Source organism: Cetorhinus maximus, chromosome 23 (genome assembly GCF_964194155.1).
Source record: "Cetorhinus maximus chromosome 23, sCetMax3.hap1.1, whole genome shotgun sequence".
NCBI lineage: Eukaryota > Metazoa > Chordata > Chondrichthyes > Lamniformes > Cetorhinidae > Cetorhinus > Cetorhinus maximus.
This window is the reverse complement of record NC_135901.1, coordinates 52,684,241-52,701,681: the sequence shown is the minus strand read 5'-3', so window position 1 is coordinate 52,701,681 and position 17,441 is coordinate 52,684,241. Positions and strand designations below refer to the sequence as shown.

Here is a 17,441-nt window from a genome sequence, read left to right as displayed (position 1 = left end):
ATACTAAATGCAAGTCTGTCTTTCTTTAATTATCTTAAATCCCAGTCCTCTGGCTAGTGACCCCCGTCAGTGGAAACAGTCTCTCCCTATCTGCTCCATCAAATCGCCCCATCCCCGTTGCCCCCAACCCCCATCATTTTGAGCAGCTCCATGAATTCTCCATTTAACCGACGTTGCTCTAAAGAGAACAAGCTCGGCCTCTATAATCTCTCCACAAAACTGAATTTCCTCATCCCTGGACATGATGCAAGGCGGAGGATTGAGAGGAGATTTTGGAAAATATTGTCAGTTGGCAGGTAGGAAAATGGAGAAGGAACCAAACCAGAAAACCCAGTCTCCAGCTTTGTGAATCTTTAGAAACCCTTTGGGAACCGGAATCAGGGGGGGAATGAAGGGCGAACTGCCCGACTGACAAGAGACAGTCAAGGTACCTTTCCCTTCTTTAAGACGTTGGAACATTGACTCTGATGTTCTCAGTGAAATTAACTGATCTGAGACATTGAAAGGATTCTCGTTACTGCACATCAGGAATTCAAACCTAATATCGGCTTCGGGACAATCAGAATACTTGGTAACAGACAAGACAGCGAAAGGCTCGAAGGGAGATGGCACCGGTTGTAGGAGAGCTGGTTCCCGGTGACATGGATGTGTCTGCAGTGGGTGGGATCAGACTGTTTCCATGTATCCGCAATGAATGTCCCACTCTTTTATTTGGGAAGAGTAAAACTGAGAAAGAATAATTGTCACTCCAGTAGCGGCAATCTGAAGCTTTCACTCGCTGAGCCATTGGTTTAGGATATCTTATAGAGGATATGTACTCTCGTCATGTCTCTGTGGCGCAATTGGTCAGCGCGTTCGGCTGTTAATTGAAAGGTTGGTGGTTCGAAACCACCCAGGGGCGAAGCTGTCACTGTTTTCTCTCCGTCATTACTCATTAACGCTCTGGTTTGTTTCGGGCCTCTGAAACCACAAGAAAATCCTACCCACCCCCAAGTTTCAAACTCGGCTCGCTCCCACATCAAGCTTTGTTTATGGACATTCATTTCAGATATAACAAAGAAAATTAACGATCATGTACCCCCCATCTAAATTAATACAGATCTATGAGGCTATTGGATTGAAACAAACCCATCAATTAGTCGCCCCACGGTAACTGAGACAGGAAAAAGTAACAATATTCCAGCCCCGCACTCTCCAATCACCCGCTGCCAGCGGAAACATCTTCTTATTTTGCTGAATGTTATCTTCAGAAATGGTGAAGAGCGAATCTAATGTGGCTGCAAGATCCTGCATTCAGTTCACATTCAATAACAAACAGGAATGGGAGCGATGTAACTTTTCCACACAGCTGGGTGACAATGTTTTTCACGAGCATCGAATGGAGTAACTTGCACACGCGAAATGAGCGGGGTAACCACAACGCTACAGAACCATTTCCCTGCCTGGATCCCAATGGAGCTGTCTGGAATGTTAAACGGTGACGTCATGCAGCAGCACTTTGGGTCTTTGTTTTGAAGAAATGGAATTCGGCTGTTCTCATTAGGAATGCTGGAGACAGACTGATCAACAATGTCAGCATCAAATGGCACAGCGCAGTAAGAGGACCTTCCACCCATTTTATTTATACCAGCTTTTTACAAAGATCTTGCCAATTAATCCCAAATTCCTTCTCTTTTCCATGGATCAGAATTTTCTCCCTTTCAACCATTGCCAAATTCCCCTTTGTAGAAGGAGTTTCTGCAGAATCCATGCAGTTTGCCTTCATGAACATTTCCCTTACCCAATGAAATGAAGAGTTGGACTAGGGTTCCTTCTCCAGTTTTCGATACAAACATAAGTTATTTATGCAATTCATTTCATGGTGAACTTACAAAAGATGTTTATTCTGATCAGACATGTCCTCAGTATTTCCTCAGTCATGATGACCATGAAACTATCATTGATTACCCTACAAACCCATGTGGTTCACCAGTCATTTAGAGAATTCAATCGGTCGTCCTTACCTGGTCTGACTTGCACGTGACTCCAGACCCACAGTGATGTGGCTGATTCTCAAATACCCTCTGAAATGCTTTAACAAGTTACACAGTTGAAGGGCAATTCGGGATGGGCAACAAATGCTGGCCAGCGATGCTCATGAAAGAATGAAGATTAATGATGAAGAGCGATACAAAGTGATTTTCTACCATCTCTCCCACTCCCTCATGTTCAATCACAATATCAGTTGCATCTATCTTTACGATGACGCTAGTCTTTGGATCACACTGGTAGTCATCTTTCAGTCAGTAAGTAACTGTGAATTTGCATTTGTAAACTCATTAATTTCTGTTGTTAACTAAAGAAACTGTTATTTTTTGTGCCTAGTCAGTTTCATCCCTCTTGATTTTGGGGGGGCTTTTTGAGGCTTGGCGAAGGGCAGATTTAATGTGGCGGTGAGAGACTATATTCAATTAATATTCAACAACAAATGTGAATAATGGAACTTTCCCTCACACTTAGATGTGTGAATCTCGATAATGTTTCTACCCATTTCCAGACAGGGGACCTTTTGCGTGTACGTAGTAACCACTGCACTACAGAAACAATGGGCAGAACCACATGGACTGACTTAGAATATCAAACCGTGCAGTCTTACTGCACTTCCGAGCCTTGTTTTGTGGAAGTACAATTCGGCTGAAAAACAGCCATGGGGCAGAGAAATTGACCTGACGTTAGAATCATAAAATGACACAGCACATCAGCAGGTCATTCAACACTTCACACATGTGTGAACTATCGTATTGCAATTCGTCTGATTTATTGTCTCTTTCTGAAAACCATGCCTTTTGGAGAAAATCAGTCAAAGCCTGGGGAAGTGCCAATGTCACATGGCTGTGAGATAATATATTCAGCTTTAATTTAGCAACAAACGGGAATTGTGCAACTTCTCACAATTAAATGAGTCAATTTTGATAATGTTTCCATCAGTTTTCGAACCTGCGACCTTGCACATGTGAAGTGAATGTGAAACCACTACTTTTTTCTCTAATTATTTATAGGATGTGGGCATCGCTGGCGAGGCCACTACACGACAGAAACAATTTGTGAGAAAAAGCCAAAGGGACTTGTATGGAATGTCAAACTGTGTAGACATGCTGCACTGCAAGATCCTGTTTTACAGGAATAGAATTGGAGTGGGACATTTTGGAATGCTGCAGAGAAATTGATCTAATTGTAAATTGACACAGCTCATTAGGAGGCCATTCGACCCATCGGGTGTGTTCTTTCTTCCACTTAGTTCCAATATCATTCGCTTCCTTCATAACCCTGCAGTTTTATTTTCCATTTCAAATAATTGCCCAATCCCCTTTTGAAAACTGATTGAAGAAAACCAATATTGAAAGAGGTTCAGGAGCTTCTGCAGTGTCCATGCTAAGTGTGTGAAAATTAACAAAGTTTCCCTGACCCAATAACACGGAGAGTTGGGCTGGGGATTCATATATGGTCTTCAAAATAAATAGAAATAATTAGAATAAAGAGTACTCCTCATTCCATATCTACAATCTAATTCCTCTTGCTGCACAACCTGTTACAGAGGCTGTTATAGAAAAGAGGGAAAGGTTTACTACAGATACACGAAGCCCTGGTTAGATCACACCTGGAGGACTGTGTATAGTTCTGGGAACGGCACCTTTTCAAGGATCAATATTGTTTTGCAGCATTATCCAACCCATAGCCCATTTTTCCACGAAACTTGGTTTCATCAGCTAAACCACAGGCTCCAGCGAGAGTTGAACTCACGACCCCTGGTTTACAAGACCAGTGCTCTAACCACTGAGCTATGAAGCCAACTGCCAAACCAAATCCACGGAAAGTCGACCATATTCAGTGGACGAGGACCAGGATGGTATTTCAGGCAGATGACATTTGATAGACCTGGAAATGTCTGAGAGGGAGAACAGGAGGTTAGAAGATGCGACATGAAAGTGGCAGAATTTGATGTGTGTCTGTTACTTTCAGTGATGAATTTCTGCCATGTGTCACCTTGTCAGTTTCACAGGAGCCGCAGGGATGAGGTTGGTGACATTTGGTTGACATGAGGAATAATGAGAACTGTAGTCAGCAGGATTCAAACCTACAGGGGGAGACCCCAATGGATTTCAAATCCATCACCTTAAACATTGAGTTATGACCAACAGCTGCTCCGAGCTCAAAGGTGTTCTTATCAAATCAGAGATGGCGAAAAAGTAAGTCACTCGGCCCATCGCGCCTGTGCTGGCTCTGTGGAAGAACAACTCACCCAATTCCACACACTCGACTTTCCCCCGCAGCCATTTATATTTGTATTGCCTCTCCCCATTCTTCCTGTCAAAATAAAGGATCACAAACCCCCTGCATTAAACTAGAACCCCCTCGTGTTCACCTAAAGGAAATTCCTAAAGTGCCTGAAAGGGGGAATGTGACTGAAACTGTGGCAGCGCTGGGATTCAGAATAACTCCTATATTCACAAAAAAACAAGTATCTGTTGGAACTCGCTGAGTGACAGCAGAGGTGCCAATTTTAGTTATTTATTTTATTTTGTTTGCTACTGAAGGACCCAGTGACAGCCCGGAACTGTGTGACAATGAATGATGTTCCAGGTAACAGCAATCGCTGTTGTCATTGGCTGAGGAAGTCGTCTGTGTTCGATATAAACGTTTCATTTTGTGGGAGAAACGTGTCTCTGGTGAGCGAGGTCTGGAATGAGAATAAAAGGCACAGGTAGCACAGATCAGCCGGTTGTGAGGTTTGCAAACAGTTTCTCTGGTGCAGAGGTGATTAGGAATTGGCGCTTTCGCTGCTGCGGTTCTATATATACTTTTTGACATAAACATAATTGATTTATGCAACTGATTTCACAGCGAATTTAAAACAACACATTTTTTCCTCTCAAGTTACCCTTGTTATTTCTGGGCTGATATCTACAATCTGATTCAATGTGCTCGACAAACGGGAGAGCTGGATTCAGGTTCCAGTCTCTGGCGAAGTGGGTCCGAATCCCGCGGCTGCCAAAGTTTCAGATGCTTCCCTCTTTCTGGTACTTTAGGAATTATGTTTGGGTGGACAAGAGGCAACTCCAGTATAACGCCGGGTGGGGGGTGCGGGGAAGCGTGCGGATTGCGGTCCTTGATTTTGTTTGGAAGAATGGGGAGAGGCAATACAAATATAAATTGCTGTGGGGGAAAGGCGGGTGTGTGGAATTGGTTGAGTTGCTCTTCCAGAGAGTCAGCACAGACACGATGGGCCGATTGGCTGACTTTGTCACCATTTCTAATTTGATATGAGCGCGCTTGGACTATGGATTTGCTGTTAGTCGTGGACAAGTGTTTAAAGCGATGGTTTCAACATCTATCGGGCTTCCCAATGTAGGTTGCAATCCTGCTGACTGTGGCTCTTATTATTCCCGATTTTAACCAGGTACCAACAGGATTAATTATCGGGTAAATAGAATAAAACAAAAACACCCGCGCTTTCTTATTTAAATTAATTTGTATGGATTCACGAAATCTGCAGTCACAAATGGAACAAACTGAGCCAGTTGGTGACATCCTTTCTTTCTGGGTGTTTGTCTCTCCTCTGCCCTCTGACACTCTCGGTGTATATGTCTGTGTGTGTTTCTCTGTCTGTGTCAATGTGGTTCCGTTCCCCATTTTTCACAATCCATACTTCATTCATTAGTTATGTGGCTTCATATTAAAATCGTAGAGAGAAAATAAAAATAAATTTAAAAGATTGAAGAGGAAATTTTTTTCTGTATTTTCTTTTGAGTGGAAACTGTTCAGCTACTAAGTGTCTATGTTACAAAGTGGAAGGTGATTGAAATTTTCACCGAGCAACATTTAAACAGACATTCACCGGGTCCTTATGATCGAGTATTTAAGGAAAGGGACGCTGGAGAGAGATAATTTGTAAATACAAATAGCCCAAACTCATATCCCTCGGACATTAGGAACTGTATTTTTTCTCGAAGCTGTTCCACGTGTGACATTTGCAGCTCTGATGTGAAACTTCAACTCTCACTCCACTGATTCGGGCGGAGCTGTTGTGCGTTTCGGTTTTCAATCAATAAGTAAATCTGGCCTGTTTTAACAATTTGTACCAGATCAATAACTCTTCATTCTCTGACCAGGAAACTATCCTGGACCGCGGCAGCACAAGCACCGAATCCTCACCTCTAAATCACGAGGAAAGCTGTCTATAACTCTTGCAACGTGCTTTATCTGCGCCATATTTGCCATTTCTTCAGACAATTTCACCAGAGACAATTTTTTCCTACGGGATTTTGTGTTTAACTAGAACTCAAACGACATCTTCAGCTAATGACACCCATTCTTTTTAAGGGGTGAGTACAGTGGAGGATTGGCACCAATAAACTGTCGTTCAACTGGCCTGATTCCAAATCCCGTGCCAGAAATAACAAGAAAAACCCCTGAAATTGCTCAGTGTCTTGACTTCAAAAGCGTCGGATAGAATGTAAGAAAGTACATTGCCCCATCGTGTGCAATAAAATGTCGGAATGATCGTGAAAGAAGCAACCGTGATGCTGGAAAAGATAAAATTATAAACAGTTACAGCAAAGAAAAAGGCCATTCGGCCTGGCGCGCTGTTTTCAAAGGGCAGTTATGATTGATTAGCCTGGAGTGATATTTGTGTCAGTGTAAACAGTCGGCAGTGAAATCTCCCACGTTACCACGGCAGACATTCATCACAGAAAGCAACTGACACACATCAAGTTCTGCCGCTTTCATGTCGCATCTTTTAACTTCCTGTTCTCCCTCTCACACATCTCCAGGCCGATCAAATATCATCCACGTGGAACATTATCCTGTTCCCCTTTCCATTTATTATGGCGACTTAATGTACCAGGTGGTAGTGTTCCCATCTATCTGCTGCCATTAACCTTCTAAATGGTAGTGGTCGTGGGTTTGGAAAGTGCAGTCGAAAACAGCCTTGATGAGTTCCTGCAGTGTATCTTCTAGATGGTACACACTGCTGCTAAAGTGCGTCGGTGGTGGAGGGAGTGAATGGTGAAGGTGATAGGTGAGGTGTCAACAAGTGGGCTACTTTGTGCTTGATGGTGTCGAGCTGGAGCCAACAGTGTGTTGCTGGAGTCGCGCTCACCCAAGCAAATGGAGAGTATTCCATCACACTCCTGAATTGAGCCTTGTAGGTGATGGGCGAGTTTGGGGGTTCAGTAGGTGAATTACTCTCCGCAGCATTCTCCGTGCCCGTCTTACCAAAGAAATGGTTGGTAAGACATGAATTTCTTAACAAGAGCACACAACAGAATATACCACCAACGAATATTTACGGTATTAGGCGACCTGTAGTTACAGTTCGAATAAGAGAGAATAGAAACAAACAGAAACATTCTGGTGAAGATAAATCTTTTATCCTTGTGGAATGATGCAGCATGATTTGTTTTCACACACACATACAGAACAGGCGATGTCTCATATGTAATTCTGTGGCTGTAATGAAAATGAATATCAGGAGATGCGTAGAACAAAGGGTCAATGGGAAACCTCTCGTTTTAGGCCAAAGTCAGAGGCCCATTTCGAGCTCGACGTCCACCTTATAGAAACATAGACAAGTGTAGTAACAACAGAGAGAGAGCCTGGTGTGGTCATTAATGAGACAGGGCCTAGAGCAATTTAAGCAGAGACATTACTAATGCAATAATAATAGAAACAGCATCTAATGTTACTTAAGCAAAGACGGGGACGAGTGCTATATTAACATAGACAAGGACTACTGCTGTAATATTGGAGATGGGTCTAGTGCAGTAGTTACTGATACAGGGCCTGGATCAATATCAGGAGAAATAGGGTAGTCCTTACAGGCACAGGACATAGAATAATTGCTTCCTAGAGAGAGTCTAAGGCCGTAATAACCGAGACTGCCGCCAGTGTAAGAGAGACAGACATGATCTCGTGGAGTAAAAACAGAGACACGGAGAGTGGAATAGAAGCAGAGACAGAGGTACAAAGACAAAGTCTCTGCAAAGACAGGATCCATTTTAATTGAAAAGACAGACCAGCTCGAGTGTGATACAGGATGATACAGAGTCTAATGTAACTTGTTCTGAAATATGGTCTAGCGGAATATAAGTGCAGATATGATTGAGTGTGTTATAAGCAGGGCCGCGATCTAGTGGAATATAAGTGAGACAGTGCAGAGTGCAGTAATAATTGAGACAGGATCTTGTGTAATACGAACCAGACTAGTGTAGTGATAAGACAGACCGGATCCAGTGTAAGAAAACTGATACAAGGTCTAGTGGAGCTTCACGTAATTCAGGGCTCTTTGTAATATAAACTGATGCAGTGTCAGTGAATTAAATACCAGCAAAGGTACGAGATTAATAAAAACAGAGACATGGACAAAAACAGCAATAAGAGAGTAATGGTATAGGGCAATAACAACAGGAACAGGGAATTGTGTGATATGAATAGAGGCATGTATTGGTGCAGCATTAACTGAGACAGGGTCCAGTTTGATAGACACGTGGTAGGTTCTACTGGAGTAATAGCTGAGACAGAGTCTTGTGAAATGCAAATTAAACTATGTTCTAGTTGTCTATAACCAGAGACAAGCTCTAGTGCAGTGCCAACTGGGGCATGGCTTATTGTAACTTTAGCCAAGATCTGCTTCAGTGCAGTCATGACTGAGATAGTACAAAAACAGAATTACCTGGAAAAACTCAGCAGGTCTGGCAGCATCGGTGGAGAAGAAATCAGTTAACGTTTCGAGCCTTCACGGCCCTTCGGCAGAACTGAAGCATAGTTAGGAGAGGGGTGAAATATAAGCTGGTTTAAGGTGGGGGGGCGGGGGGGGGAGAGAGAAGTTGAGGGTGTGGTGATTGTGGAGATAAGCAAGCAGTGATAGGAGCAGATAATAAAAAGATGTCACAGACAAAAGGATCAAAGAGGTGTTGAAGGTGGTGATATTTGTCTAAGAAAAGTGCTAATTAAGAATGGAAGACAGGACACTAAAAGTACTGCTCTAGTGGGGGTGGGGTGGAAAGACTACCAAGGTTTTAGTTTTAGATTTAAAAATAATGGAAATAGGTGGGGAAAGAAGAATCTATATAAATTATTGAAAAAAAAGTGGGGGGCGGGGGGGGAGAAACGGGGTGGGGATGGGGGGAGGGGAAGTTTAAGATCTAAAGTTGTTGAATTCAATGTTCAGCCCGGAAGGCTGTAAAGTGCCTAGTCGGAAGATGAGGTGCTGTTCCTCCAGTTTGCGTTGGGCTTCACTGGAACAATGCAGCAAGCCAAGGACAGACATGTGGGCAAGAGAACAGGGTGGAGTGTTAAAATGGCAAGCGACAGGGAGGTTTGGGTCTTTCTTGCGCACAGACCGCAGGTGTTCTGCAAAACGGTCGCCCAGTTTGCGTTTGGTCTCTCCAGTGTAGAGGAGACCGCATTGGGAGCAACGAATGCAGTAGACTAAGTTAGGGGAAATGCAAGTGAAATGCTGCTTCACTTGAAAGGAGTGTTTGGGCCCTTGGACGGTGAGGAGAGAGGAAGTGAAGGGGCAGGTGTTGCATCTTCTGCGTGGACATGGGGAGGTGCCATAGGTGGGGGTTGAGGAGTAGTGGGTGATGGAGGAGTGGACCAGGGTGTCCCGGAGGGAACGATCCCTACGGAATGCCGTCAGGGGGGGTGAAGGGAACATGTGTTTGGTGGTGGCATCATGCTGGAGTTGGCGGAAATGGCGGAGGATGATGGAAATGATCTCCACCCCTCCATCATTTTCACATGGTCCATCTCTGACACTTCTCTTCCCTTCCTTGACCTCTCTGTCTCAATTTCTGATGATAGACTGTCCACCAATATCCATTACAAACCTACCGACTCCCACAGCTACCTCGACTACAGCTCCTCACACCCCGCTTCTTGTAAAGACTCCATCCCATTCTCTCAGTTCCTTCGCCTCCGTCGCATCTGTTCTGATGACGCTACCTTCAAAAACAGCTCCTCTGACATGTCCTCCTTCTTCCTTAACCGAGGTTTTCCATCCACGGTCGTTGACAGGGCCCTCAACCGTGTCCGGCCCATATCCCGCGCATCCTCCCTCATGCCTTCTCCTCCTTCCCAGAAACATGATAGGGTCCCCTTTGTCCTCACTTATCACCCCACCAGCCTCCGCATTCAAAGGATCATCCTCTGCCATTTCCGCCAACTCCAGCATGATGCCACCACCAAACACATCTTCCCTTCACCCCCCCTGACGGCATTCCATAGGGATCGTTCCCTCCGGGACACCCTGGTCCACTCCTCCATCACCCCCTACTCCTCAACCCCCACTTATGGCACCTCCCCATGCCCACGCAGAAGATGCAACACCTGCCCCTTCACTTCCTCTCTCCTCACCGTCCAAGGGCCCAAACACTCCTTTCAAGTGAAGCAGCATTTCACTTGCATTTCCCCTAACTTAGTCTACTGCATTCGTTGCTCCCAATGCGGTCTCCTCTACATTGGAGAGACCAAACGCAAACTGGGCGACCGTTTTGCGGAACACCTGCGGTCTGTCCACAAGAAAGACCCAAACCTCCCTGTCACTTGCCATTTTAACACTCCACCCTGTTCTCTTGCCCACATGTCTGTCCTTGGCTTGCTGCATTGTTCCAGTGAAGCCCAACGCAAACTGAAGGAACAGCACCTCATCTTCCGACTAGGCACTTTACAGCCTTCTGGGCTGAATATTGAATTCAACAACTTTAGATCTTAAACTCCCCCTCCCCCCATCCCCACCCCGTTTCTCCCCCATCTCCCTTTTTTTTTCAATAATTTATATAGATTCTTCTTTTCCCACCTATTTCCATTATTTTTAAATCTCAAACTAAAACTTTGTTAGTCTTTCCACCCCACCCCCACTAGAGCTGTACCTTGAGTATCCTGCCTTCCATTCTTAATTAGCACTTTTCTTAGATAATATCACCACCTTCAACACCTCTTTGATCCTTTTGTCTGTGACATCTTTTGATTATCTGCTCCTATCACTGCTCACCCTCAACTTCTCTCTCCCCCCGCCCCCCACCTTAGACCAGATTATATTTCACCTCTCTCCTAACTATACTCAGTTCTGCCGAAGGGTCATGAGGACTCGAAACGTTAACTGATTTCTTCTCCACCGATGCTGCCAGACCTGCTGAGTTTTTCCAGGTAATTCTGTTTTTATTTTGGATTTCCAGCATCAGCAGTAGCTTTTAGCTTTTTGTTTTGGTCCTCTAGCCAATCGGAGTGAGAGGGGCGGAGCCTGCTGTGAGTGGAGCATGCGCTGTGTGGGCGGGGGACCGGGATGAAGGCGGTGAATTTTTTTCCAATAATTGATATAGATTTTTCTTTTCCCACCTATTTCCATTACTTTTAAATGTATTTCCATCCATTGTTTTATCTCTACCTTTTAGCCTATTTCAATCCCTTCACCCCCCCACCCCCACTAGGTCTATCTGTACCTTGCTCGTCCTGCTTTCTACCCTTAATTAGCACATTCCTTAGATAATATCACCACCTTCAACACCTCTTTTTCCTTTTGTCTGTGACATCTTTTGGTTATCTCCACCTATCACTGGCCCTCTATCTAGCTCGACTTGTCCCACCCCCCCTTAAACCAGCTTATATTTCACCTTTCTTCTATTTTTACTGAGTTCTGTTGAAGAGTCATATGGACTCGAGACGTTAACTGTGTTCCTCTCAGCAGATGCTGTCAGACCTGCTGAGTTTTTCCAGATATTTTTGTTTTTGTTGTGGTTGAATTTAAAGTCCAGCGGGTGAGAAAGGGCCGAGTGCAGGAGAGGAATGGAGCCGGAGGGTGGACTGGGAGGGTTCACAAACCCCCGGTGTAGGACTCCAAACCCGGATTACAAACTCCCGGAGCCCAGTTTATACCGAGTGTTTGGAAACTCCTTTTACAGGGGGTTAGAAGGGGAGGATTTACACACAGCAAACTCAAACTAAGGGAAATATTTGTCTCTTTGGATTGACCTGCTGAAACACATTGAATTCTCACTGGCGAGAGGCTGTTCAGTTGCTCACAGTGTGGTAAGAGGTTCAGGACATCATCCCACCTGCTGGGACACCATTCGCACTGACAAGAGACCTTTTAATTTAAGTGTGAGAAGTGCTTTAAAAGGTGTGAGGAACCATGCGTGGAAATTTGCTAGTGCTGTCGGTGGGCTCTTAGACTAATTTGGTATGGGGGTGGGATACTGAGTGGAGGTATAGTAGGGGGTGATGTACAGACAAGTATATAAGAAAAAACAAGTCAGTCTGGAAGGCAGAGTGTACAAAGTCAAGTTAAGGCACAAGGCAACATGGCAAGGCTGGATGACATTTATTTTAATGTAGGGAGTGTTGTGAGTAAGGCAGATGAGTTGCAGATGCTGATTAACACATGGGGATATGATATCATTGCTATCACGGTGACATGGCTGAGGGAGGGGCAGGACTGGCAGCTCAATATTCTGAGGTATAGAATCTTCAGGTGAGACAGGAAGGGGGCAGAGGTTGTAAAAGAGATGGTGGTGTCACAATATTGATCAAGGAGTCAATTACTGCAGTAAGGAGGGATGGTATCTTAGAAGGTTCCTTAAATCAGGCCGTATAGGTAGAACTTAAAAACAGAAAGGGGGCAATCACATTGTTGTGAGCATACTATAGACCCCCAAACAGTCAGGGAGAGATAGAAGGGCAGATATGTAGGCAAATCTCAGAAGTGTTAAAATAATAGGGTAATAATAATCGGGGATTTCAACTTCCCCAATATTAACTGGGATAGACAAAGTGTGAAAGACTTTGAGGTGGAAGAATTCTTCAAATGTATCCAGGCGAGATTTTTAAGCCAGCACATAGAAAGTCCTACAAGAGAGGTGCTGGACCTATTAGAGAACAAAGCTGGGCAAGTTGTAGAAGTATCAGTGGGGGAGCAGTTCAGTGATAATGACCATAACTCAGTAAGATTTAAGTAGTTATGGAAAAGGACGAAGATGGATAGAAAATAAGGGTTTTGAATTGGGGAAGGCCAATTTCAATATGATAAGACGGGACCTGGCCAATGTGGACTGGGAGCAGCTACTTGTAGGAAAATCAACATCAGAGCAGTGGGAGTCATTCAAAAAGGAAATAGTGAGAGTACAGGGCCAACATTTTCCCACAAAGGACCAACAAGTCCAGAGAAACTGGGATGTTGAGGAATTGACAGGATTAGATAAGGGGGGAAAAAAAGGTAAGCTTATGGTACATACCGAGGGCTTAAAACAGCAGGAGCCCTTGATGGGTACAGAACGTGTAGGGGGTTAAAGAAGAAATTAGGAAAGCGAAGAGGGGGCATGAAAAACACAGCTGGGTGAAATAAGTTAAAATCCAAAGGCATTTTATAAGTATATACAGGGCAAGAGGATAACCAGGGAGAGATTAGGGGCCATCAGGGACCAAAATGGCAATCTGTGTGAGGAGCTGGAAGATGTAGATGAAGTTTTAAATGAGTACTTTGCATCTGTATTAACTATACAGAAGGACGATGTAGGTATAGAAATCAGGGAGGGGGACTGTGATATACTTGAACAAATGAGTATTGAGAGGGAGGAGGTATTAGCGGTTTTATTGGGCCTTAAAAGTCTATTAATCCCCAGGCCCAGATGAGATGTATCCCAGGTGCTGTGGGGGGCAAGGGAGGAGCTTTCAGGGGCCCTGACATTAATTTTCAAATCCTCTCTGGCCACAGGAGAAGTACCAGAGGACTGGAGGACAGCCAACGTGGTATCATTATTAAAGAAGAATGGTGGGGATAAACCAGGGAGCTAATAGGCCAGTGAGTCCAACATCACTGGTAGGGAAACTTTTGGAAACGTTCTGAGGGACAGAATTAATCCCCATGAGGAGAGGCAAGAATTAATCAAGGATAGTCAGCGTGGCTTTGTCGGTGAGAGATCATGTCTAACAAATTTGATTGAATTTTTCGAGGAGGTGACGAGGTGTGTAGATGAGGGTAGTTCAATTGATGTAGTCCACATGGAATTCTCTAAGGCTTTTGACAAGGTCTGGCATGGGAGACAGGTCCAGAAGGTAAGAGCCCATGTGATCCAGGGCAATTTGGCAAATTGGATCCAGAATTAGCTCAGTGTCAGGAGGCAGAGGGTGATGGTCAAAGGTTGTTTTTGTGACTGGAAGCCTGTGTCCAGTGGCGTACTGCAGGGTTTGGTGCTGGGTCCCTTGTTGTTCTTCGTGGACATTAATGATGTAGACATGAATGTAGGAGGTATGATCAGTAAGTTCACAGGTAACACAAAAAAATCACTAGTGTGGTAAATAGCGAGGAGGAAACCCTTAGACATATAGACAGGCTGGTCAGATGGACAGAACAGTGGAAAATGGAATTTAATCCCAACAAGTGTGAGGTGATGCATTAACTGGAGGACTAACTGGACAAGGGAGTACATGATGAATGGTAGGACCCGAGGAAGTACAGAACCTTGGTGTGCATGTCCATAGATCCTTGAACATAAGAACATAAGAACTAGGAGCAGGAGTGGGCAATTCAGCCCCTCGAGCCTGCCCCGCCATTCATTACGATCATGGCTGATCTCATTTTGGCCTCAACGCCAATTTCCCTCCCTCTCCTCATAACCTTTCAACCCATTACTAATTAAGTAAGTGTGGTGAAGGTGCTCACACAATGCTGTTAGGTAAGAAGCTACAGGTTATTCACCCAGTGATGAGGAAGGGACATTGATATATCTCCAAATCAACAACAACAATTTGTGTTTATATCGCACATTTATTCTTATATAGTTTACCAAGACATTTCACAGAAATGTTAGAAACCAAGGAGATACTCAGGCAGGTGGCCAATAATTTGGTCAAAGTGGTCGGTCTAAAGGAATATCTTAAAGGATGCAAATGAGGTAGAGAGGTGGAGAGGTTTAGGGAGGGAATTCTAGAGTCTTGGAAACTGACAGAATGGCAACCAGTGATGGAATTATTAAAATCAGTAATTCTCGAATTCAAGAAGAGCAGATATCTCGGGAGGATAGTGAGGCTGGAGGAGGTTACAGAGATAGGAATGATCAAAACCATGGAGGAAATCAAGGATGAGAATGTGAAAATTTAGGTGCTGCTTAAATGAGTGCCTTCAAATCATTTGTATAGTTTGTGAATGGCTGTGGGCCAAGCACTGATCCTTGCAGTATCCCACAAAAACAGCCTGTCATCCTGAGAATGAGACATTTATTCCGACTCTCTGTTTTCTGTCTTTTCACCAATTCTCAAACTATAACAGGATATTACCCCAATCCCATGCACTTGAATTCTGTTTATCGACATCCTGTGCTTAGTTTAGTAACCTTCTCTCTGTCTCTCCCACTCCTCTCTCTTTCTCTCTCTGTCACATTGAATTCTCCAGCCCAGCGAGTTGTGGATGCTCCATCATTGAATATATTTCCGGCTGAGATGGACAGATTTTTGGTCTCTCAGGGAGTCGAGGGATATGGGGAGTGGGTGGGAAAGTGGAGTTGAAGCCCAAGATCAGCCACGATCGTATTGAATGGTGGAGCAGGCTCGACAGGGTGTTAGGACTTCTCTTGTTCCTATTTCGTATGTTCTTGTAGAGGCCAGAGTCTTGTGTAGGCCCAGACCGGGTGGCAGGTTCCCTCCCCTGAAGGACATTAGTGAACCAGTTGGGTTTTTATGACGATCCAGCAGTTTTCATGGTCATTTTTTCCCAGTGCCGGCCCCACAAATTCCCAGATTCATTCAGCTCAATTTCACAACCTGCCTTTGTGTTTTTGTGGGTTCTCTCTCACTCCCCTTTTCCTATTTTAAATCAATTCCACAGGGGATTAGAGGGGGAGGATTTGCATTCGGGAAACTGAAACCAAACATCACATCAGGATCTGATGGAATCGCTTAATTTATCTTAAACTGAGTATCTTCAGATTTTGAACATGGAAGGAAAAAGCACCGTTCACAGTGGGGAGAAACCGTACACGTGTTCTGTGTGTGGACGAGGCTTGATCCAATCATCTGACCTGACGGAGCATAAATGCGGTCACAATGGAGAGAAACCATGGAAATGTGGGGACTGTGGGAAGAGATTCAAATCCCCATTGGAACTGGGATCTCATTGGTGCACTCACACTGGGGAGAGACCATTCACTTGCTCTGAGCATGGGAAGGGATTCACTCAATTAGCCAACCTCATGGGACACCAGCAAGTTAACACAAATGAGAGACCTTTTAAATGCCCACAGTGTGAGACGTGCTTCAAAAGTTCTGTGGAACTAAAGTCCCATCAATGTTTTCACAATGATGAGAGACCGTTCAGGTGCTCTCACTGTGGAACTGTGTTCAGGCAATCATCTCATCTCATCGCACACCAGCGAGTCCACACTGGAGAGAGACCGTTCACCTGCTCCGAATGTGGGAAGGGATTCAGTCAGTCATCCGGCCTGCTGAGACACCAGAGAGTTCACACTGGAGAGAGGCCATTCACCTGCTCCGAATGTGGGAAGGGATTCAGTCAGTCATTCAACCTGCTGCTGCACCAGACAGTTCACACCGGAGAGAGGCCATTTACCTGCTCCGAATGTGGGAAGGGATTCAGTCAGTCATCTGACCGGCTAAGACACCAGAGAGTTCACACTGGAGAGAGGCCATTCACCTGCTCTGAATGTGGGAAGGGATTCAGTCAGTCATTCAACCTGCTGCTGCACCAGACAGTTCACACTGGAGAGAGGCCATTTACCTGCTCCGAATGTGGGAAGGGATTCAGTCAGTCATCTGACCGGCTAAGACACCAGAGAGTTCACACTGGAGAGAGGCCATTTACCTGCTCCGAATGTGGGAAGGGATTCAGTCAGTCATCCGGCCTGCTGAGACACCAGAGAGTTCACACTGGAGAGAGGCCATTTACCTGCTCCGCATGTGGGAAGGGATTCAGTCAGTCATCCCACCGGCTAAGACACCAGCAAGTTCACAAGTAACTGTCGTGATGGGATTTTGCTCTTAATAACATTCAGGACTGAAGTATGTTCATTATAGTGTGTTTCTGTAGACATTAATAAACTCCAGCCCGCTTTGATAAAAGTCAAATAAATCAGCATTGTGTTAAACACAATGCGTTGAACCTTTTTACTATTTTTAACAAGATATTTGCTTTTTGATGTTAAACTCCAGCTCAGTTACAGATTCTGTATAAAATTGGAATAAATCAGCTTTGCGATGAACAGTTGAGTCGTTTTGATATTTCTAGCACAAGTTAGTTCCTTTTGAAGGGCTCTCCCTCTCCCCTGTCTCCTCCATCCTCACCTCCAGCAACAAGTGTGAGGAGCTCATGGAGCTTCTTTGTCACTAAGATTGAGACAATCTGATCAGCTGCCTCTGCTGTTTCCCTCCCCTCCATTAGCCCACTGGGACAA

At 44.6% G+C, this 17,441-nt stretch overlaps 1 protein-coding gene and 2 non-coding genes across 3 annotated transcripts; 2 read left to right on the top strand and 1 right to left on the bottom strand.

Annotated features, from left to right (window-relative positions):
• The first annotated feature begins 827 nt into the window (after positions 1-827).
• On the top strand, positions 828-901 carry trnan-guu (transfer RNA asparagine (anticodon GUU)). The gene has a single exon. It is a non-coding gene; the product is annotated as a tRNA-Asn (tRNA).
• A 2,854-nt stretch (positions 902-3,755) lies between these two features.
• On the bottom strand, positions 3,756-3,828 carry trnat-ugu (transfer RNA threonine (anticodon UGU)). Its single transcript has one exon. It is a non-coding gene; the product is annotated as a tRNA-Thr (tRNA).
• Positions 3,829-15,968: 12,140 nt separating this feature from the next.
• Positions 15,969-17,006, top strand: LOC144698320 (uncharacterized). The gene has a single exon (XM_078570274.1). It carries the CDS (start codon positions 15,969-15,971, stop codon positions 17,004-17,006), a length of 1,038 nt encoding a protein of 345 aa, XP_078426400.1.
• Positions 17,007-17,441: the final 435 nt, after the last annotated feature.

Excerpts from the sequence above, each read along its gene's own strand:
- LOC144698320 (XM_078570274.1), top strand. The coding sequence starts at position 15,969 with ATGGAAGGAAAAAGCACCGTTCACAGTGGGGAGAAACCGTACACGTGT.